This window comes from Lingula anatina, chromosome 9, assembly GCF_051362555.1.
Source record: "Lingula anatina isolate TDL-2025a chromosome 9, LinAna3.0, whole genome shotgun sequence".
Classification (NCBI taxonomy): domain Eukaryota; kingdom Metazoa; phylum Brachiopoda; class Lingulata; order Lingulida; family Lingulidae; genus Lingula; species Lingula anatina.
This window is the reverse complement of record NC_141775.1, coordinates 11,590,029-11,614,085: the sequence shown is the minus strand read 5'-3', so window position 1 is coordinate 11,614,085 and position 24,057 is coordinate 11,590,029. Positions and strand designations below refer to the sequence as shown.

Genomic DNA, 24,057 nt, shown 5'->3' with positions numbered 1-24,057 from the left:
CAGCCGTAGGATAAGTCGGTTACAACCTACTATCCACAGATATTTATCTGGCTAATTATTAATTTTTTGCTCATAATTGACGCCATCACTCGGCTGATGACATTTGTTGAAGAGTAACGATACTTATGTACGAGTAATTGACTCCCACTGTGTGCTACATGTAATTATGTCGACTTCACCTTAATTAATGGCTCTCATGATGCATGCAGTGGACGATTTGTGCTATTATCTATACTATCTCCCAGAGGTGCTCTGTGCCTGGCTGTACAAACACGTTGACGTGTCAGCTGGCGTATATTCAACTTTCCATTACAGATTACGTGTACATGCATGGCAGAAAACATTTCATGATATAAAGGAACTTGGCTGCAACATTTAACCAAAAATGAACCAAGTTTCTGAATTTACTGTCCTAAGACATCTGCATGCACAATCGCCGTTATTTTTACACGGTTGCTGTGAGGAGACAAGTGATCACCGTAAGGAACTGCATGCTTCGATCTCAGCCGTCATCAGCCAGTGACCCTCAGCGCAAACTATCTTCAGTCAATGGTTTGAAATCGGTTTTTGTAATTTTATTGAGTTAATTTCATTATTTATTTGTTATTGTCTCCATTGATTCTCCAAGTCATCAAGGGAAGCCCTATACAGACGGCAAATACTGGTACTGCTAACCTTATTTATAGTAATAACCTTCTAGCATAATCAGCTGGCGTAGAATACTGTTTTGTGTGCAAATCACGTGCATCTTTTCAGTTTTGTTCACATTCACTGCGTGGAGACGAAAAAGTACTTCAACGCCGTGGACCCACTAGAACTACAAAAACTAAACGCTACACGTTTTTACTGCATTTACTCGGTTTCACTAAATTATTTCACAAATATGGGATCTGATTGTAAAGAAAATGGAGAAGATAGTAAACGTTGGAGTACCCTGCAGAAAGTCACGTTGATGAACGGTTGTCTCACCAACATCATTTTATTCGGCTGTTATTCCGTGCTCCAGCCATTCCTGAGAGACGAGGTAAGGTTGAACACTTTTCGGTGTCATTCTCTCGCTCTCTCACGCCGTCTGCTCAGTCCCCATCTTCAACTATTTCAATATTTCGTTACAATTCCTTGGTGCTTGGAAGAGAAAATGATTTAACGTTCATCTGGGTACTTATAAATGGTGGTTCTTATAATAAGAACTATTTGCACCGTTTTTTCGCTATTCAGAACAATAGGATGCTATTTAAGAATTAACAAATTAGGAAATAAGCAATCAACATACTTTTTTCTCCCTTGGGTATAGAAATTTCTCTAGGGTGACATGGATACTCGTATAAAACACCTGTTATCTAACCTATATTTTATGGAAATTATACACTGAACATTAAATGTTATTTAACCTATATAATATGAAAATATTTATTGAGTCATATTGGATTAAGCGGCGATATTCGGACTCTCACGTGTCACCTTATTTATTTATTCCACATATAAAACACCCAGACATTTTCTAGAGCTATAAAAATGTTTTGCATATAGATTAAATACATGCTGTTCTCGCCATATTGTTCGGCTATATATGATAAATAATACCTATAACATTTGGAAGATAGCTAAATGGGGACTACATTTGGCAGAGCAAATATTTCTTCCGCGTGTTATAATACATTTGATTATATAAATTTAAAATTATAAAACCGGTTAATGCATGCATGATGCAATATTGCACCTCGAAACCGCCTTCTTTTCCAGGCTGTAGCAAAGGGTCTTTCGTTAACTTCTGCGGGGGCCATATTCGGGTGCTATGAAGTCGCCAAAATCAGCTGTACTCTTTTCATAGGGACTCGGGTATGTAAGGCTGTATTCCCAGAGCTTTTAGATCGATCTATCCCCGCGGGGAGTCTCACTAGATTACTGTCAGATAATCCGGCTTAAATGTCCGTCCCGCCTACTACAAGCTGTAGGAGGATAATTAACTTTCATGTCCGCCCGGCTGACAGCTATTTTGCGTGAACCCCCAGGGAGTTAGGTCGATCTAAAGTAGATCGATCTAATCTCTGGAAATGGGGTCTAAGTCAACGTATCCTACCAACAGTTTTAATTGTAGCTACTTCACGCTCAACCAATGCGCAACACAAGCGCGTGCATTCAATGCCTGGTTTATTGAGAAAAAGATGCTTCTCCCCAAAATGTTACCCAAGGACTTGAGGATGAGAAATTTTTTAAAAATGTAAAATACACATACGCCCGGTTAGAGCTCACACCTAAGGACGCGTACGGTTAATTGTTTTTCTAATATGGCAATTTTTTTTGCGTCCAGTTGTGTAAAACATCTTTTTCATAACAACATGTCGTACATTTATATAGTTTAAAGATAAAAAAGATAAAGATATATATTTATTAAGTCAATAAAATGTTTAAAATTGACAACATCGGGAATAAAGTACTCTACAAAAACGTTGTTGTATATAAAACACAATAAAAGGTGTCTGCATAAACAGGAGATTAAGACTTTGTTTTAAACAGAAAAGGAGAAAAGCAACGTAAAATCGTTTACTTCCCTTAAAAACTAAGGGAAGTAAGTCTACCCATAAAGTCTCTGGTGGATCCATTAGCTAGGGAGTCAAACGAGTTTATAGAGTGAACTTGACTTCTGAACATGGATAGCAACAACATGCAAAATACGGCCTGTGGTTTGTTCAAGAAAAATACAAACACAGAAGATTTAAACCTATTTTAATTTCAGTTATCTCTGATAGGAGCCAGGTGGTGTTACTGGGTCGGCCTGGTAGTGCTTGGAACCAGCTCTTTTCTGTTTGGGTAAGTACAGTTTAATGGCTTTTCTGTTTGGGTAAGTACAGTTTAATGGCTTTTCTGTTTGGGTAAGTACAGTTTTAATGGCCATTGAAGTCATTTTAGTTCCAAAGACTAAAGAGACTGTTTGTGGAATTTGGAAATTGTGAAAAACGTGCCATTTTCATATACTTTCTTTTTACATGTCTCGTGGTTTCTTTTTTATTTGAGACATGATTTTCAGCAAAATGCAAATCAACCGTGATGAAGTCGCCAACTAGTGCAATTATTATAAAGACATTCTCTGGCATGGATTTATTTTTTCTATTTTTTTTTAACAATTCATGTCATGGGGTTAGTTTTCGACTAAATATTGTTTAATTCCTCCGACAACATGTGGAATTATAGAGCTAACTCCTAAATATATCCCTTTTTAAAGATTTCTAGGAGAAATAAAGTCTGGCCAATGGTTTCTTGGGCTCGGAATAGCGGTTCGTGTGATGGAATCAGTCGGAGCAGCTATGACAATAACAGCAAACTACGCTATAATAACCAGAGAGTTTAGGAAAGAGACGGCCACGGCTTACGTAAGTACAACAATAAAAACGGAGGCGTCATATTGTGTTGAAAAGTATTTTTACGTTCAAAGCTTTTCGGTTATTTGATTAAGGTCTCATATCAAAATGTTTCGTTTTTTTCATTTTTAGGGTTTCTTAGAAATGTCATTTGGGCTTGGGATTGTCTTCGGCCCTTTGGCAGGTGGCGGCCTCTATCAGCTGGGCGGCTTCGGGTGGCCCTTTTTTGTATTTGGTCCTGCTGCTGTTATTTTAGGTGTCTGGGCATTTTTCACATTGCCCGACGACGACAAGGACGGTAAAGCCCGTTTAATTCATTCCATAACCAAAGCGTACCCTTTTATATCTTCATCTACTAAATGTTTTAGCCTGCAATTTTATGTACAATCTTCTCAGGATTAATTTTTTTAGACGCCACATAAAAACAATATCAAGAATACCATTTTGAAGAAAGGGGTTGTACCTCAGGTAGCTTTTTTTTATAACTTCTGTTTAATGTAGTATAGAAGGCAGAGAGAAAGTTAACACAATATCTTATAATGATATATTACAACCTCTGCATGTTTTCATAGTGTTCCTTCATTCAGAGAATAACTGATTGCATTTCAAGTCAGTGGACGCGTAGTATTGACCGCTGAAATTAAACGTATTGCTTTGCTGATTCTTTAATGTGTACTCCGGAATTTCATATATTTTTTTCTTGCATTTATTTTAGAAAAATCTTCGCAACACGGTCAGGTGCTGCAGATATTGAAGAAGCCTGTCGCTGTATTAGAATACATGGCGGTGTTTATAATGTATTTCGGAATCGGGTCCTTATCCCCTACACTTGGGCGCCACTTGGAAAACGTAAGCTGGTAGATCTAACACCTAAATTATAATACTTGTCAGCTTGTTTTTATCGGAATGTATTTTATAATTGATACAATTGAAATGCACAAGCGAAATGCTTAACCGTGTTTGAGCAAATGGATTTGTCAAAGATGTTGAAACTCATTGGATAACGCTCCTTTACATTTATAAAAAGCAGGCAGTTTATGGAAGCAAATAATTGAGACACGTTTTAATAGGAATAAATGGATGTATAATTGAAATATTTTGTAACAGTTTCTATTGATCTCTGAGCAAATGATGACGTCATTGGTGGCTGACGTCATTTGACCTTTAGGCCTACGTATAGTTAGGTCTTGTGACAATTTTATAATTAGGGCACGAGCCCATTCATCAGGTGTCTGTTACAAGCAGTTGGAACAAAACTTAAGTAAACTGTATCATATCAATATAGATGATATGGATGTAATTTCCTGTTTATTTCCAGGTGGACAGCAGCTTAGAGGGCAACCACGTGATGATCGGTCTTGCGTTTTCTCTGATAGGCTTAACATACACATTCACCGTGCCCCTATTTGGACTAGTATCCAATAAATTGGTAAGTATTGAGTTTGATTTTATAGAAGCTGATTTACTTTAGGGATAATAACTTCTAAGGCCGCCAGTGGTTACTCTATGAACCTGCTATTCTCAAAGTACATTGTTCTATACGTATGGGAGAACGTAACAGAACGTAGCGGGCGTGTCTTAAGGCAAATTAACACATCTACAGACCATGCCGTGTGTATAATTGTGCCCCTTTTAACTCATCAAAATGTAAATAATATGTTATCAATGATATGTAACGCGTGTGATGCCTACTAAAGTGTAGTGATCCGGCATCGGTGGCTTGTCTTGGTCTCGATTCCGAGTCGAAGCTGAGTGTCAGTTTGCGAGTAACTCGATAGCTGTAAGGAGTAGGTTACAGCTAGGAGCGTGAAGAACAAAGGACGACGCCATAACTGTGAAGCAAGATAGAGAGAGAGGTTGAAATCCTAGCTGATTTCTATCGGTTATCTTTAGGAAAGGGATTTCGTTACTGCTAAGGTAAGCAGATTATTAGTAGAAATATCCGAAGCTAGAGTTGATTAGCGTAAGGGTTTTCTATACCAAAAAAATGGCGCCATTTTATGTCACGTAATTTTTTTCAATTCCAGAACCGCAATAAAGTGCAGGTTATTGTTGGACTATTTGTCTCCACATTAGGTTATACTCTAGTGGGACCCTGGATTCCAGTTACGAGTCTGTACCCTAATGGTGAGGGGTAAGTGAGGGGAGAAAGTCATTTTGGTAGTATAATGGAGGACAAGATAAAAAATGCCTGGATCTGTCTACAGTAGTTTTGCTTTTTTTTCTGTTGGGGTTGGGGCGGGGAAATAGGCCGGGATGATGGTAAAGGCAACTCTTCCGAAGCTAAAAAGAGTGTATGGCCCACTGTAAATCCATTCTATGTATAGATTTGAGATCGTGACCTTTGATAGGTAAATTATAAGACACATGTTGATAATCATTCATCTGTGGTAATGTTTTCCACAAGTGAAACAAAATAAAACGTTGTCGGTGGTATTGCAGTAACATTTTACCATAGTAGTTTCGAATATTAAAAAATTGAACATTGATTTAGTAGCATGCCTAGTTGGCAAAATGTTTTGTGCTTTTTTTTCCAATTTAGAGTGAAACTATTATATAGATTACAACTAAAGATTATAACTATAATTTGCTTGGACGCCTTGGTCTATATTTTAGGGCGTCGTGGAGTATATACCTAGGAAGTTGCACTCTTGGGATAGGCTCGGCGTGTACCAACGTAGCAGTAATGGCAGACCGTTTATTAGATGCAACGTGAGTTTCTGCTTTTAAAAACTGACTAAAGAATGGCCAATTGTGCAATAAAAACACGACTTAAACTGCATGTTATTGCGTTAGTTGCGACGTATCGTGTTCCACTGTTCTGGTGGAGATCTATAATGGCTTGGCTCTTTGTACCCCCACAAACTGAAATATGTGCACTATTTGTTTGGAAATAATACATTAACTGTAGATTTTTCAGGCATAAAAAATAATTACCTAACATCGTACAATGTTTATAACTAAATTACTTGACTTCTGTTACCAGATGGCCCTTCGATAAGTGCGGCCGTCATCGGCCAAATTTCGAACGTCATATTTGAGTCTGTCCTATTCTTTTAATTGTTATATCATATTATTTTAGTCGGTTTAGATCAAAGAAGACATAAATGTTATTGTAATGAGTGAGATTGGTCGTTTTTTATTGCAGTGCCTCGGGCTTACCAGATGATATGACCACGTACGGGAGTCTGTCAGCCACTTTTGAAGCGTCTGGGGGAATAGGGCAAGTATCTTCTTAATTTCATTCTAGAAACATGAATTTATTATTATTATTATTATCATTTTATTTTATTTTGTTATTATCATTATTATTATTATTTGCAAATGCGTTTCCTAAGGTACATTTAGCAAAACTCCAGTTAAGAAAGAGAATAATAGATATTAATGGCATCTTTGTAATTTGGTTATATGGAGATGCATCCGTATCCTCCGAAGGTGAGGGGAAAGCGATACGAAGGCCTGGTTACTTTTCATTTGTTGTTAGTCTCGGAATCTTTCATTTCCCACGCTTTTTTTGGGTGCCGGTGTGTTGAATAAAGAATGTGGCGTTTCAGAATGGCAATATCCTAGTCCCCTATCTCTCAGACAAACAAACAAACAAACAAACAAATTCACTTTCAACCTAGCAGTTAACATGCCTCTGTGCAGACAAGGCGTCCTTGTCCACAAAAGCACGCTAAACCTCCTGTTTCTTGATATCACACGCACATTTTGATTTAAAAATGACCATGTCATTCAAATTCATATTGCAGATAAAAACAGCATTTTGAACTTTGCCATGGTTGTTTTCAGGGACTTCACTGGTCCTATCTTCGGAGGAAGTGTCTTGGACAACTATCCTTTCAGCACATTATCAGGTGTGCTTACGGGTCTTTGTCTGGGGGATGTAAGTACAGTTAGGATGGGAAGTTTTCTTAAAGCCAGTTAATTCATTTTAGCACGTAACATTTTCTGCCCCCCCCCCCTTACTTGATTTATAAATGTCACTATCTGACATTGTATCTGTTGGCAACGTGGCTAACTTTTGACCGATTAACATTTGTTGCAAACTCACAGTAGGTCTTTAAATTACAATACCAGAAGTAAGTTTTTCGTAATTATCCGGGAGATAGTTGCCTCTGTTCGGACAATAACCGCAATTCCAGTACGAATTTAGACAGTTTGTCAACATCGTGCCGGGGCGGAACCAGGATTATTTAAAAGGTGGGGGGGGGGGGGGTCGCGGATGCTGAAGGGAGCCCGAAAAGCATTAGTATTTAAACGAACGGTGCCATCTGGTACGGTCTAATTAGAACTATGATTCAGCTAGTCAAAATTCTAATTTCAAGAGGGAACCATTGGTATGATTTTTTTTTTTCAGAAATTGAAGGGGGGTTCAGGACCCACCTGTTACCCCTCCCCCTAAATCCGCAACTGCCGTGTGAGAGCGTATTTTGTTTAAGCATATCCGTTTGTATTTTAGGTGAGCGTCCTGTTGATGTACCTTACAATCGCCCTTGCTGTATGTGGAAGAAAATCGGGATACTCGGAGGTGAGCTCTTTCAGGGAAATGCTAATTTTGAAAAATATGCCACATTATGGAACAGAAAAACATTTCATCCAGTCAGGAAATGATAATAAATGACAAAAAAGTCACCTGTCTTTGTTCTTTACGGTAGATTGGGGGTTATATATGAGGAAATAATAAAAAAACTAGCTTCCTATTTTAATAGCGAATACCTCTAACAAAATAATTTCAAAGTGTTTTGCAAGTAGATTGAAAAGTAGATTGAAAACAATAATCCCGATATAATTCATGATAATCAGCAGGGAATTATCAGTGTATGATAAACAGATGAAATATAAGACAACTGTAAAATGTCATGAAATTTTTGTAGATGATAGAAAGGGATTGTCATTCATCATCAAAAGCATATCACTCGTCATCAATGGTTTATAGATCAAGTTTTGGAATTCTTTAGACTGGAAAAAATATTCAGTGTTTGAACAACGAGTTGAAATTTCCCTGACTCATTATGGCATCTGCTCGTCATTCTTTCATCGAGGGTGTCGATATATTGATTATACTTGGAGAAAAGAAGATAACGGGGATACAGATAGGCAGATTAGATGTTAAGACATGTCTGTGTACTGATGACACTATCTTAATTATAGGATCTAGAACTAAAACTACACTGTAACACTAGAATCTAGAACTAATAACAGAAGTAACGCAAAGAAAAAAACGCGAGTTTGATAATAATATCGTGATTGCACGCAATTAAGTTTTTGATGAAAATTTAATAAAACATCGATATCAAGTTTTTAGCGCAGCTAGTTTTTAATGACTCATTTGTGCTCGATGCAAGCTCGCAAAATTATGGTATTTGTGGGGAAAAACTTACTCCACACAAAACAGGCCTGTTTGCGAGACATGTCTGTAAGAAAACATCATTTAATTTTCCTTTCAGTAAACAATGCCACTGTATCAAAAATGGAAACATCTCTTTGGACCATCCTGTAACCGCCCCCCCCCCCTTCTCGTATACCCATCACAAAAAAAAAAGAATTTAAACGTTTAGGCTGCTATTTTATAAACAGGCAACAATTTTTCTTTTTTCATTAACGGGATGACCTCACATCATCCGTTATGCCCTCGTCGTAAACTGTGTTTCTGGCAAACTACTCCAACGCTGTGCTTCAGATTAAAACGTACAGTTCAATTCAGTGCATTTAATTTATTTTTCAGCGCAGGATGCCATATCAGATATAGTGCAATACAAGTCAACAGTGCCCAAATAGATTAATAACAAAGTCGACTTAAGCTGTAAAAAATTCTATAACATGGTGGTCATTCGGTACACGATAAGTAATGAACATATTAAGCGTTAGCTAAGAGAAGGTCATGTATAAAAAAAATGACAAAACAACAAATAAACGCCATTAGGTACACAAATTTCCTCAGCGATATATGACCCAACAAAGAGTCCCAATGTATTTGTTACGATGCCGCAGCTACGAACGCTAGGGTGTACTTGGCTAAAGTACTACCAAAGGCGTGCGCTGGGCTGCATTGCGTTGCATTCAAATATATTGCAATATTGCAATAAAAGCAAAATGCAGGTGTACAATTATCCTGCCATTCGATGATCAAACCGTAGTAAAAGTCGGTTACAAATTACTATCTACAAGAGGCACAGATCGCTTTTTCGCTAGATATTCACAGATATTTCTCTGGCTAATTATTAATAATTGCTCATAATTGACGCCTTCACTCAGTTGACATTTGTTGAAGAGCACTGATACTCATGTACGAGTAATACCCCCTTTACACTGGACGGCGTCCTTTCTGCGTCCTCTCTGCGTCCTCTCTGCGACCATGAAATTTGGCATCGCTGTGGTCTTAATAAGGAGGCACGAGCATTAATTTTGTATCAGAATGAATGCTCAATGATCGGCCAGTTGTCGGCACGTAAAATATTATAATTTTTAAACTCTCAAATGGGGCCGTACTGCTGGACGCAGAAAGGACGCCGTCCAGTGTAAAGGGGGCTTAATTGACTCCCACTGTGTGCTACAACCAAGAGTGTAATTGCGTCGACAACTCCTCGTTTAATGACTCTGTCGCATGCTGTAGACGATTTGTGCTATATCTATACTCTCTTCCATAGGTGATCTGTAGATGGCTGAGCAAAATCGTTTAAGTATCTACCGGCGTATATTCAACTTTACATTACAAGTTACACGTATGACAGAAAGAAATTATGTCTCCAAATATATATACATCTTTTCCATTAAATACTTGCCCTTAAAAATATTAGAGCATATTTTGATTTAAGCAATTTCATACCATATAAAACAAACTACAATTAGTTTGATAAACTAAATTAATAAAACCTGGGATTAAGGAATATTAATCATTATACAACAAATTTCTATAATAATCAGATGGATCTGGCTGAGAAGATCTCGAAGCTTTACGTTCAGACGGCGTAGCTCTGTTTTCTCATAGACGTAAATGTCGCACCCTCTAGTTACAGAAGTCGCATACATAGTGCCTGCAGTGGTTGAAACTTATCCAAAGCTGCGGCACAAGCATCATTCTCTCGTCCGTGGTTTGAGAAGGGCGGCTTGGAAAACTTTGTATTATGTACAGTGAGTTTTGAATTCAGTCACTGTTGAATTAAGAGAAGCAGAGTAACTGGGATATAATAAACGGCATTCTGTCCATCCATTTATGGTGAATCAACGCCAAGGCATTGTTTCAAATTTGACAAAGTCTGCTAATACTATTAGTTCAGCGTGTGATATCGCCTTGTTTCTTATCAAACGAAGATGACTCTTCCTTTTATGGCTTCACGTTTGATGTTCCAAGATACCTCCAGGTTGTTGAGTTTTTAACGATTTATAAATAGTATATTTGTATTGTGTCAGTTATGCATGAACTATCCACCAATGTCAGTAAATTTTCACTGTGGCCGGCGGACGTTATTATAATTTCATAGTCACTTGTAAATTTGTGGACAAATAATGTAGCACTTTTTCACCAATTATGTAGAAATTTTCAGGATAAACAGTTATTCAGGAGGGAAATCCAGTTCAAGCGGATCCGTCTCTCCTGATATCTTAAAATAATTCATTTTCTTCGTAAATATGTGCATGTGCATTCTGCCTTGGCGGAGGTCTGCCTTCTAGCAGTGCTCGCTATTCATTTAACGCAGAAGAAAAACTCTGCCAGCATCGGTAATGTCAAAGTCTTCCACACCGTACTTGGCAAACTGCAGTCAAGGTCTGCAATTATACAATATACGTTTCTTTTCAATTTTCAATATGCGTTTAGTAAACTTTTCCTTAATTCACAGAGATATAACATATTCAATACCGCTGAGAACTAGATACCAAAGTTGGTACAAATGCTGATATAAAAAAAATCAATGAATCAGAATCAATGACCTCTAGTAAAGTAATATGGTGAAAATTTTGAATTTTGTCCGAGTTTTGACCGAGCACCACGTGATTAAAAAGTTTTGAAAAAATGTGTTACTGCGATCCCCCCTATACATGTACCTTTCTTTTTCTACTTGTGCTTTCAACTAAAATCCAATATAAGGTCTTACATTCATTTAGAAATTTACCTATATGCACTTACGATTTCCCATCTTATAGATTACTTTTTCCTTCTTGTTAAGAGTCTTTCAGAACATTTAGTTTGGTTTTGCCGCTTGTACACTTCACAATCTCTTGTGCCATTCTGCCCAAATGCGTGATTGTGTTTGCTTGCCTTACATATTTCACAGATGTTAAATACGGGGTATGATAATTCATCAAACACGTACACGTACTGTTATAAAAGATGTGCATTATAATAAATAATAAGAGTATTTTTAAAACATGTTATGACAAATGTGACAGGTAATTGAGATGTGCATGGCTAATAAGAGACACTAACATAGTAACACGTCATATTATTGCAAGAAATAACTTCCAGTAACCAATGAAAAGATCAAATGTTATTTTGGTTGGATTTTAAGACATAACAACCCCAATTCAATAAAAAAATACGGCTTGGTGGTTTTTACTATTAGTCCAATGTCGCCAAAAATATATGCAAGAAACCAAACAAATAACAATATCCCGATCATGCTTACTTTTTAAAGGAACCTGCCTTTTAAATATAAGGCAATTATTTTGCACTTTAGAGGCCAATGTCCACAAAATACACAAAAAGAAAAACATGTTATCAGGCTGACTTTAAAAAACCTCATCCAGAATATTGGGATTTTTTGTAAAAAAAAAGAATATACTCTAGATCTTTGAATAAAACACTACTGAAGGAGTACATACCCAGACAGCCTCAGTGATCTGGCCCACGTCTGGCCCAGATCTGGCAACGTCTGGCAATGTCTGGCAAAAGGTATGGCCCACGTATGGCTTGCCACATGTGGGCCAGATGTGGCAATGTTTGGGCCAGATCTGGCCCAGACATTGCCACATCTGGCCCAGTCCACATTTGCTCATATGGCCAGATGTCGGCCCAGATCTGGCAATATCTGGCAAATGTATGGCATGCCAGATGTGGGCCAGATGTGGGCCAGATCATATGCAAATGGGCCAGATTAGGGCCAGACATGGACCACATATGGCCCAGAATGTTTTTTTTTTCTTTTTTTTAATTATTTTTAATTATTCAATAAGATTACTATAAAAAAGACATACAAGATTCAAGATTCAAGTATTTATTCTGTGCTAAAACCCCAAACAAAATTATTACACATTATATAACCTTGCTGGCAACTAACATGTAACAAATTAAGGGTCACTCCTTGTCTTTTTGTACAAAACAATGTATATTTGAAAAAAAAAACTACACTGCAAAAAGGTAAATATACAGACACTTTACAGGAGGAAATGTCACTTACATACATGTAAAGAAAACAGTTATAACAATTTTTTTTTCAACACAAAGCTGCTCATCGAATCTGAATTAACACAAATTACAAAAATTGTAATTAATTATGCATGTACATGGGGGAGGGGTTTGAGGGGGAAATATTTTTGCACACATTGTCATTTTTAAACTAATTCAAACATATCATTAATAATAATAATCACTAATGAATATAGTTTTGTAATGAATAAATCTTGAATAATGAATGAAAAAACATTGTTCTTTTAGATGATGGTGAGTTATAACAAAATTATAAATAACCATGCAGTAACTGTAATTCAACTTGCATGCTGGCTACAGTACTGTACATACATGTAAATTCTGAAAAAAAAAAATATGTATACTCCAGCACAGATATAGATGTACAATTAAAAGAGAATTACATGTGCACAAAAACAAACCCCAGTATCAATGCTTTTGAATTAAATCACATCATGAATCAAATCACTCAATGAATTGAACCAGTTTGCAATGTTTGCGCTTTTTTCAAATCCATAACACTAAGAAATGATACATCTGGCTCCTTGACAAGCTTATAATTATTAATGGAATCAACAATATGGAACAAGTAACTCTACCAAGTTAACAACAGTTCATTCAAATGTCAAGTCAAAACACAACATCCCTTCCTTTCTTGGACAGAAACGGTCCTTTCAAAACATGTTTATTGACAGTTCAGTCTTTAAAATGTCCTTTCAAACATTTGCAGAATAGCATATGAACTCCAACTTTTATTCCTTAAACCACACTGAAAATTCTCAAAACTTATCAACTCATATCAAATCCCATGTCCTTTCACTACTACTGGTCTCTTCCTTTACGTCACATTCAAATGTTCCCTTCACTTTTAAAGGTTTCTCAGACGTGCATGAATAATACTGTTTGTTTTCTGGTCCTCCACAAGAGCCACATTTATTTTTCTTGGATTTCAGCATTCTCCATGTATTTTCATCAATGATATTACAATATGCACCTGAATCTGGTAATACACTGAGATTAACAACTCCTCTATTTCCTCCATGTCTTCTGTGTATATTGCATTGGTTCCCACACCAAATGTATATATGCACTCCTGGATTATCATGTTCAAAGCTGTCATTTACATGAATAATAGTTTCAGTTTTGCAGACTTTTGCAAAGTGATCCAACGTTCCATGTTTTCTCAGTCAGGGAGTTTCTACTTCGTTTTTCATGTCTAAACTCGTAATGTTTAGACTGGCTTGGCTTGTCAAATGACTTCGGTTTCATCATACTCACAGTTTCTGGTGTTCCAATTTCATTCAAAGCGTTAACTGTCTTATGTATATTCATGTTTCTAACCTGTGTTTGGGAGAGTCCTGAAAATATATTGTACACCTGTCCCTGCTGAATACAACATAAGCGCGCGTCTCCTCTGTCATGTATTTTTAATTTTCTATCTTTGTTCATTATTCATGCCGTCCGTTGGTTTTGAAAAGATCAATCTTTTCCGTCAGCGAAGAGGTTAAAACTGTCTAGCCATCGCGTCGAGCGTGACCCTAATGTCTCCGGACTTCTGTACGGTTCGAATTCCGTAATTTCACATTTTTCCTCCATTTTTTTCAAAGAAAGTTGGCTCACAGTTTTGCACTAGTGTTAATCCTCGTCGCCAGTGTTGATGCCTTCGAAATAAATCGCATCACGAATCAAATCACTCAACGAATTGTATCAGTTTGATACGCTTGTGCTTTTTTCATATCCATAACTCTAAGAAACGCTACATCCGGGTCCTTGACCGGCTTAGCATAAAAAGCGGAATCTTACAACAGCGGAACGAGTAGTTCAAAAAGTTTTAGAACAGTGAATTCATTCAAATGTCAAGTCAAATAAAACAAATAACACACTTATGAGGGGACTTTGAAGAAAAGAGAGAGAGATAAATTAAATCAAAATTTATCAAATGACGTCAGTTCAATGCATTCAGCTCACTGGTCAATAAAAAATAAATAAATAGAAAATAAAAATTGAAAATGAAAGTACCATATCTGGCCCAAGTCTGGGCAGCATCTGGCAAAATGTGGCATAAATGCCAGATTTTGCCAGACTTGGCCCAGATCTGGCAAGTGTCTGGCAAAATGTGGCATAAATGCCAGACTTTGCCAGACTTGGCCCAGATCTGGCAAGTGTCTGGCAAAATCTGGCCCAGATATTGCCAGACGTTGCCAGATCTGGGCCAGACGTGGGCCAGATTACTGAGGCTGTCTGGGTACATATACCAAAGAAAGCAAAAAAAAAAAAAAAAAAAAAAGATGATGGCCATGCCTGTTATGCTCAGATATGTAGTCAGGATAGCCAAATAGCCTGGCTTGTATAGTATGTATACCTGGATGTTAATGACTTAAATTATTTAGTTACTTTCATTCCCAAAACAATACAAAAAACTAGACAAATCTACAGGCATTGCAATTATACTGTTTGCTACACTGCGTTCTGCAGCCTATTCTGTACTACTACTACTACTACTACTACTACTACTTACAATAATGATAATAATAACTATTGTTATTATTATTATTAGAATGAAAAATACCAAAGGCAAACAAACGTATTATATTGCTCATTTACCTGGTTATCGAAGGCCTGTCACTCCTGCTCAAGCAGCACCTATGGTGCTGATAGCTCGCACTCCAGGCTTTGGCCCGTCTGGCGCTGCACTTCTTTTGCGTTCTGCCATATCGCAAGCAGCTTGCCCTCTCTTGTTTGGCTTTTGATGGCAACACAACGACTTCAAAGTGCTTCTGAATTTTCCCCCGAAAAGGCCGTAAATGAAGAAATTTACACAGGAGCTAAGTGTACAGAACAAAACCATGACTGGGTATACATAAACCATGCCTCGCATTTCGCCAATACGCTGGTTGCCAAAGAGTCCAAAGAGACAAGACAGAGAGACTGTTAAGGAGGCGGCCAAAGTAGTTAGGGCGATCACCAAAGTCATTTTGATCAAAGTACGATGAACACCCAACTTGTGCATGGCAATCATGGTTGGATTCTTGGCAAGAACCCTCATGTAAAGAGCCATCTTAGCATTCAGAACCAGGACGATAATGAAAGGAACCAAAAAATGCACAAAAACGTAAGAAAAAGCAGTATACGCTTTGTGGTATTCTGAAACCGGTAATGGGGCGCCTAGACAAAACACAGGGGATGTTGTGTTTAGGGGACAAGGACGTTCAGGCAAGGAACCAAAGAAATATCGTGGTACATTGTTGAGAAAAGCAAAAATCACAATGCAGCCAACTCTAAACGCCCAAACCTTGATAGGTGCGGTTGGTCCACTCCTAAGGGCGTTGTCTGAACAAAGGTGAAGATAACGATCGAACGTTATGAGCACTACTAGCCAGGGTGGGATCAGGAAGAGGGAATACTTTAACCCCCACAAAAGCCGGGAGTGTTTCATCAAGGTAAAGAAGTATTCTTTGAACCACCCAGTATAAGGGTACATGGCTTGGAGGCTGAAGTTTAAGAGTGTCGCTAAAAGATGGATGTTATCGGCCACTGCCAAGCATATCAAAAGGAACGAAGTCGAGCTCCGTTTTTCGAAACGTGAAAATACAGCCATCGAGAGAAAATTCAGAATAAGGCCAACCACAATAACGAGAGAAATCCCAATGCCACCTACCGCGAAATACAACAGATTGATGAAGGCCAAGTCAGGAATGTCCTCTTCATTTTCCTCTTTTTCAAGAAATGAGGTACCATTGACAGGCATCTCGGTCGTATTCATGGCTTTTACAAGTTTAACAGGATTGCAGAGCAGAGGAAAGCGTCGGAAATTAAAGTCGTTCGCAAGCTGGAGAAGTCTGAATTCATGTCTTACTGGAGCATGCATTTATACAGTGTGTGTAGGCAGCTGGCAATTAACGTCTCGCGATTTAACTTGGCCTATGTAGTTGATGCGAAATTAATCCGTAACTTTTCAATGACAACTGATATTAATTAAAAGACGCCGTGTAAGTGTTGCACGTATAAACCATGCAAGCATACGCCTACTGATTCGATGATGCCTCACATAATTTCCCAGATCTTTCGATGTTTGTCTTGTAAAAAGGACCTTGCAGCAATTTTCTACTAGAATTGCCATTATAACATATTAACATTGGGTTCAACTAATGTCAAGAATTAATCGTATGACTCTCCGAAACCCGTCTTATTTTCGCAGTGAACTTTTAAGTTGGAAAATAACAGCATTTGAGAGACAACTTCACTCTATCAGCTTGTGACTGTCCTTTACTGTGACACACATCCGTTGATAAGTCAGCGTGGCGTTTTAATCTGGAAAAGGGATTGATGCAGTTCCCTTCGTTCAGTGTTAAATGTAGGAATGGGGGCATAATGTCGTTTTCAGTGACAGTTATAAGAATGTTATTGAGCATATTTTCTCTAAAGTAATTTTTAAATAAAAATGAAATTCCTCAGGCATACAAAATGACCAATATTGAATATGAATGCATGCGTCCATAACACCAAATACCTTCAACTCCCAAAAGTTTGCTTTTAGTTACCATACATTAGCTCTTGCCGGTAAAACGCGACTTCCATTTTAAAGCTTCAGATCCGCTTCATATTGTATTTCATATATATATATATATATATATATATATATATATATATATGCTACAGGTATGTGAAGCTTAAATCGGTTTTAGAGGGAGATGCGAGTATGCTTTCTCGATATGTATGCCAATAATACATTGCAACCTTCTCGCGTCAAATGCCTTGAACATCTTATCTGGCGCTCAAAGTGATCTGGCCTAGATCACGTGGGTGCATTATCTCACGTAAGCTTTCCAGGGGTATTATACAAATCTCCAGTCAATAAGATAATTAATTACAAACCCGTCGGTTCAATTTGCCACTTCTCGCGTCTCCTTGTTCTTAGTCTTTTATCATTAACCTTTGTGAACGGTTAGTTAGAAACAACTCGCTCCAGCACTTTATAGTTTTTGCTTTTAGCTTAGTGGTAAAGACTGAATCAAGGTGCTCACCTAATTTCCTAGTAGAGAACTTTGATTTATGGACTTTCTGTGTCATATTATCCAACTCTTACGATACTCTTATGATTCCATTTGTAGTTTCATGCATATTAAAATCGCATGTATTATTATAAAATTCCCTTTTATTTAGTACAGAAAGCATCTGGGGACAATTTCACAAGAGAAACAATGGCTTAAGTTTAACTTGACTTGATGTTGACTTGAATACTGTAAAAAATTACATTCCCGAGAGGTAATTCAGTTAGTAGTGCACCTATATTGGGAAATGGGCCTGCATTGACAAAAATGAATGAATTCCTTCTGAGTTAGGTTGACTTTTTTGTGTTCCTTTTTTATTTTTATTTTATTTTATTTTATTTTATTTTTATTTATTTATTTATTTATTTATTTATTTATTTTGATATTTCATTAAATCTAGTGCCGAATTATCCTTGATTGAAGTAAACCAATAAAAAATTGATCCTGTCATAATTTTTGGATACTTGTGTCTCCTTGTGCAGGACGAAAAGATCAAGTAAGAAGAATCAAAACAGGGCAGGCGGAGTGCAAGGTATTCCCTTATATTACCGTTAAACAGTTAAAAACAATCGTTTTGGTGATTTTTACCTATACGTTATCAATACTTCAATTTCAAACCCTCTGCCTCAAGGATCGCTGTTAACAGATCAAAATATTTGTGGCTGAGTCGAAAGAAAAATGTTGTCACATATATCCGCTTTGTCATTTAAGATATTACATGTAACTTTAGTTGTTGAAATAGGTTCTTCAGTCTGGTAATGATGACAGATAATTGGTTCGTGACAAAAGAATACTTGCGATCTTAATACATTTCCAAGAAGAAATGGCATCGAAGGTAAAGGAAATCGAAATTGCGCTTAAACCCCTTAGTTTAATTATTACGTATGTCTGGAGTGGAAAACAGATGGAAAAAAGATTAAGAGAAATGTTAGTGGTGCAATAATAATAATAATAATAATAATAATAATAATAATAATAATAAGATGATGATGATGATAAATAACAAACAAACAAACAAACAAATAAATAAATAAATGTAGGTTCGATAGTAACAAATCAATCTGCGTTGAGTCACTAAAATTGTCTAAGGAGCAGCTCAGCGTGAGTAATTCTTTTAGAACAATTAATCACGGAATTGCGATAGAAGGAGTAGTCCCTTCCTTAATTAGCATCAAGAATATATTTCCGTTTAATACTTGCCAAACGAAAAGAGTCAAAATTATTGTATCGGGTAACCTACACTATTTCTCCCAATAATGAATAATTCACATAAGACATTTGATTATTGTGCACAACACAGAGGCGGGGGGGGGGGGGGGGGGGGGGGGGGGGGGGGGGATCCAGGATTAATTGAAGGGGGGGGGGGGGGGCGGATGCCAAGCCGACCCTCCCTCCTTGACGTGGGGTTCGGGCCCGCTGAAGGGCTTCGAATTTTTTTTGGGGTATTTTAGAAGGCGAACGGTGCCATTTGGTTTAGAACTATGATACAGCTAGTCAAAATTCTTATTTCAAGACGGGACTTTTGGTGTTTTTTATTTTTCGGAAATCGAAGGGGGGGTTGCAGGTTAAAAACCCCCTGACCCCTTTCCCCCAAATCTGCCACTGGCTGATTTGTACGGGCAGCACGGTTTTAAAGAACTTGATTGTTAATATTATAATTATTATCACCATTATTATAATTATCAAATTAAAAAAAGTAATAATAATTTGTTTTTCTGGTAGCAACATTCTGGAGAGGTTATGGACAGAATTTGATCATTTTTTCTGTTAGCAACATTCAGCAAAGGTTATGGAAAAAATTTGATGAATTTCTTTTTCTGTTAGCAACATTCTGCAATGGTTATGGAAAGAATTTGATGAAATTTTCTAGACAGCTCAGAAATGACACCGTTTTGCTGGTGATTAATTAATTGTTTAATTAATTCATTAATTAATAATGAGAATTGAGTAAATAAAATAGTGCCTAATTTATAAAAAAGATTATAATAATACTTAGGCTACCTTGACGGAAATTTCCGAACACTGAGTGCTTTTCTTGTTTATTATCGTTATTGAAAAAGGTGACTGATTTCTCTTAATCTTTAATAACACCATTTCATAGTTGTTATCTCTACTAGATGTCTTCTCATCTACTCTGGTGGCCTTTTTCAGGTAACCTACAAAAATTGAAAGTAATGAAATAAATTTTTAGCAAAAAATCGCACTGGACACACTAAAAAGTTATCATGATTAAGCCAGAGACAAATCTGTGAATATCTTGGCAAAAATCAACCTGCACCCCAAGTAAAGGGAATGTAATAGCTAGGGTATCATTATCTCGCAAAGCCGACTTAATTTTGGACAGCGACATTGTTATTCGGCTTAACAGAAATGATCTGATATCGCGTTACGAGTGACTGATCAGTGATAATTGTAGCCAAGCAAGCTGTTGTTACTAGTCATAAAAGCATACAGAAGTGCATGGAAGTTTTAAAAAAGACTGGGTCATTCGGTACTTGAGATAGAAGGGATGAAACTGAAATCATGAGATCTCGAGTCCACTGCTTTTTTTGGTTTGGATTATCACGTGAAGAATGCTATGTATATACGACATTATATCATCAAATATAAAACTGAACAACATTTAATACAGTCATGTTTTATTGCTCATAAAAATCTCAAAATCAAACACCATTACATTAATTTATACTTTCTGAAGAAAATTCATATGCGAAGTCCTTTGATATTAATCATAATTTCTACACAAAATGAAAAAACATAATCAAAGCATTCGGTCACAGCGTGACCTTCTTCAGTATAAGACTGTGTACTACTCTCCAGTGTATCAGTAACTTGTCAGTCCATAACAATTCGCGTCCATTTTGGTGGGATAGATACAATGATAAAATATCCAACGACTTAAGTAAATCACAAATGGTATTGTTTTGACTTTTAATTGGTACCAAACAATTTAAATATCAGTGTTTTTAATTGTGACATTTCCATAATGTAGCGGACAACGAGTAAGAAATACGAACAATCATCGTTAGATATTAAATGCTGCCGAGTCATCCAGAGAACTGAACTCTTACTGTTTAATGAGCTGTATTAAAATGAACTGATCTCAGCCAAACTGTACTGAACTGGTGAAAAGTAGAAAAAAAAAGAAAATAGTACAGTGAAACATCAAGAGAAATAAAAAAAAACTAAACGATACGTTCTACTTAATATACTAAATAAACCTAATAAATTCTTCTAGCTTAAATAATGCAATCTCATCTAAAATTAATCTTTACGTAAGTTATCCTTCACAGGTTATTTAATTGCTAACACTTCCACTAAAACAATAATCATATTCGTTATGCGCTGCCAACTGACTGCCCAGAGACGGTCATTGCCATCTGAGCTGTTACTGCATTGGAACAAAACAATTACACAGGTGTTTGCAGTTAGAAAGAAAATTGCTAAAATGTAACGAGAACCATGTCTTGCATTTGTTGAGTACACCTTTTATATGGAATCTCTCTCTCTTGTCCATATTATCGATCCATTCTTAAATTTATCAAGAGCTACGGGGAGCGGGTATGAAGCATATCTTACACAAAGCTGTAATCAGATCTTCCACACTTTCCACCAAGTTCGACAATAACACAATACTCAATATCACATTTACTGCACGTTTTACTGCCACAGTACAACAATAACACAACACTCAATGTAACCACCACCACACGTTTCACGGCCACAGTTCCAAAATACCACAACACTCAATGTCACATTTACCACACTTTTTACTGCCACAGTACCACAATACCACATCACTCAATGTCACAACTATCACAAGTTTTACTGCCAAAGTACCATAATAAATAATACTGTATCAGCAACTATAAATCTACACGTCCAAAGGAGAGGGCAACTACCCCCCCCCCCCCCCACCCTCCCCGCTTGCACGCTTCCTGCCCTCCCCCAAATGCACTGTGGTGATTAATAGACCTTTCGTCAGGGTTGTGCATGGGCAATTAGGATTTTCAGTGCATTTCTCTGTAGGGCTATCCCTGGGGGTAATTCTAGTTTTCCCCCGTTGTACATGTACATGCCCACTATCTCCTCCTTGACAATTGAAGTTAAGAAAATGAACCTTTGGTGATAATAAACTTATCCTCAGGGATGTACACGGACACTTTAGATTTTCAGTGTGCCTTGGGTGGACTGTCCCTGGTAGTTGGAAAGTTCTAATTATCGATATCATAACTTTATTGTAACTGAGGGAGAGGCTGCATGTAGAAGAGGTGCTTCTCAAGCTATGGGAGAAGCATTCGATTGACAGATGTTTCTCTGGCTGATTCTGTGCACATTTCTGTACAAACCAGCGAGTAATTTGGCACAAAATTGACGTCATCCCTTAACTTTCCTCCCATGGGAATATTCCTTCTCTCTGCCAAAGTTCCTCTCTTTTTCTGTCCACCGTCAATCTTTTTTTATCCCCACTCTTTAATTATTATATAAAACGTCTCCTATCCTTAAATTACTGAGTGGAATATACAAGACCAAGACAAGGCATCATTAGTGGCTTCACTCTTACTCCAGGCAATTGCATAACCCTCATAAAAAGTAGAATTTCAACCAATGGACTGCGATTTAATAAATATAGTTTTTTTAATAAAGCGATAAGCATGCGATGGTCTCGTTTCATCCAGTTCTGTCAAACAACACTGTTTCAGATTAAATCTTATAGTTCAATTCAGTTCATTTATTTCTTAGTGGCTGGCACTTCAGATACAATACAATACGTTACAATACAATACAATACAATACAATACAATACAATAAAGTACAAAACAATACAATACAATAATGCAAAAATGGAATGGTAACAAGTTAAACTTAAGATATAACACAATATGGTAGCCTAGTGAACATAAGCGTTTGCCATGAGAAGTACGTTTATGTATGTATATATGCGTTTAAGTTCTTATATTAAAAAAAAAAAAAAAAAAAAAAAAAAAAAAAAAAAAAAAAAAAAAACGCTGTAGTGATAAATGGCCATGGACAAATGAACGTTAACATCCAAATTTTCTCAGTTTATCATTCCATCGTAATCTAGGGCCCACCAAAGAACCGTAATGTATTTGTTATCATACCGCAACTTCGAACGATAGGATGATTGCAGTAATATTTGGGAAAGGAGATGCAACTCCCAGAGTTGCCTACATAACTACCAGAGGCCTGATCTGGGCTGTATCGTAATATGCTTCAAAGTGAAATACAAGTGTACAATTATCCTATTGTACGAAGCACTGGCAAGTAGATAAAGCAATTACAAGTGACCCTTTTCAAGAGACACGGATCGATTTTTCGCTAGATATCAACAGACTTTTTTTTCATTATTCCTAATTTTGAACATAACACCATCACTCAGATGGCTCCCACTGTATGCTAAAACCAAGAGTGCAATTATGTCGACTACGCCTTAATTAATGGCTCTCATGTATGTCGAATGCAGTGGGCGATTTGTGCTATATCTATACTTTCTACCAAATGTGCTCTATAGATGGCTGTACAAAAATCGTTTGAGTGTCCACTGTCCAAGTTTGCTTGACAAGTTATGACAGAAAGAAATGTCTTCAAATACGTATACATGTACATATTTTCCTTAAAAATAGTTGCGCCATATATATTTTCATTTAAACGATTTTAAACCATATAAAAACTTCAAATAGTTTGATAAACTAAATTAATAAAATCTAAGATTACGGCCTATTAATTCAATATACAAAAAAAAAAAAAATATTATGATCCGAGGTGAATCTCGCTGAAAACATCCCAAAGCTTTGCGTTCAGATGGCGACGCTGTGTGCTCAGAGACGTAAATGTTACACCCTCTAGTCACTGGAGTGGCATACATAGTGCCTGAGGTGCTCGAAGCTTTTCCAAAGTTGCGTCACAAGCATCATTCTCTCTTAAGTAGTTTGTGAAGGAGCTCGAGACTGGGCAAACATTGCATTATGTAAAAGGACGGTCTTCATTACAGTGAGTTTTGAATTCAGTCACTGTTGTATAAAGAGAAGCAGAGGAATCCGAATATAATATAATATAAAAATACATTATGTCCAGCCATTTCTGGTGAATAAACGGCGAGAGATTATTTCGGGTCTGAAAATGTCTTCTTTTACCTTAAGTTCAGCGTGTGATGTCGCCTGGTTTCTTATTAAACGTAGGTGACTCTTCTTTTCAAGGCTTAATTAACTCCTGATGCTCC

The 24,057-nt window shown here is 37.0% G+C and overlaps 1 protein-coding gene across 1 annotated transcript; it reads left to right on the top strand.

The window, feature by feature from the left end:
- Window positions 1-270: 270 nt before the first annotated feature.
- On the top strand, window positions 271-18,782 carry LOC106173477 (MFS-type transporter SLC18B1). Its single transcript, XM_086996082.1, has 13 exons — window positions 271-1,024; window positions 1,744-1,839; window positions 2,738-2,811; window positions 3,224-3,371; window positions 3,492-3,657; window positions 4,075-4,208; window positions 4,678-4,788; window positions 5,387-5,493; window positions 5,976-6,071; window positions 6,508-6,582; window positions 7,152-7,216; window positions 7,822-7,890; window positions 18,299-18,782. The coding sequence occupies exons 1-13, from the start codon at window positions 884-886 to the stop codon at window positions 18,457-18,459; spliced, it is 1,443 nt and encodes a 480-aa protein (XP_086852208.1). The 5' UTR covers window positions 271-883; the 3' UTR covers window positions 18,460-18,782.
- The last annotated feature ends 5,275 nt before the right edge of the window (window positions 18,783-24,057 follow it).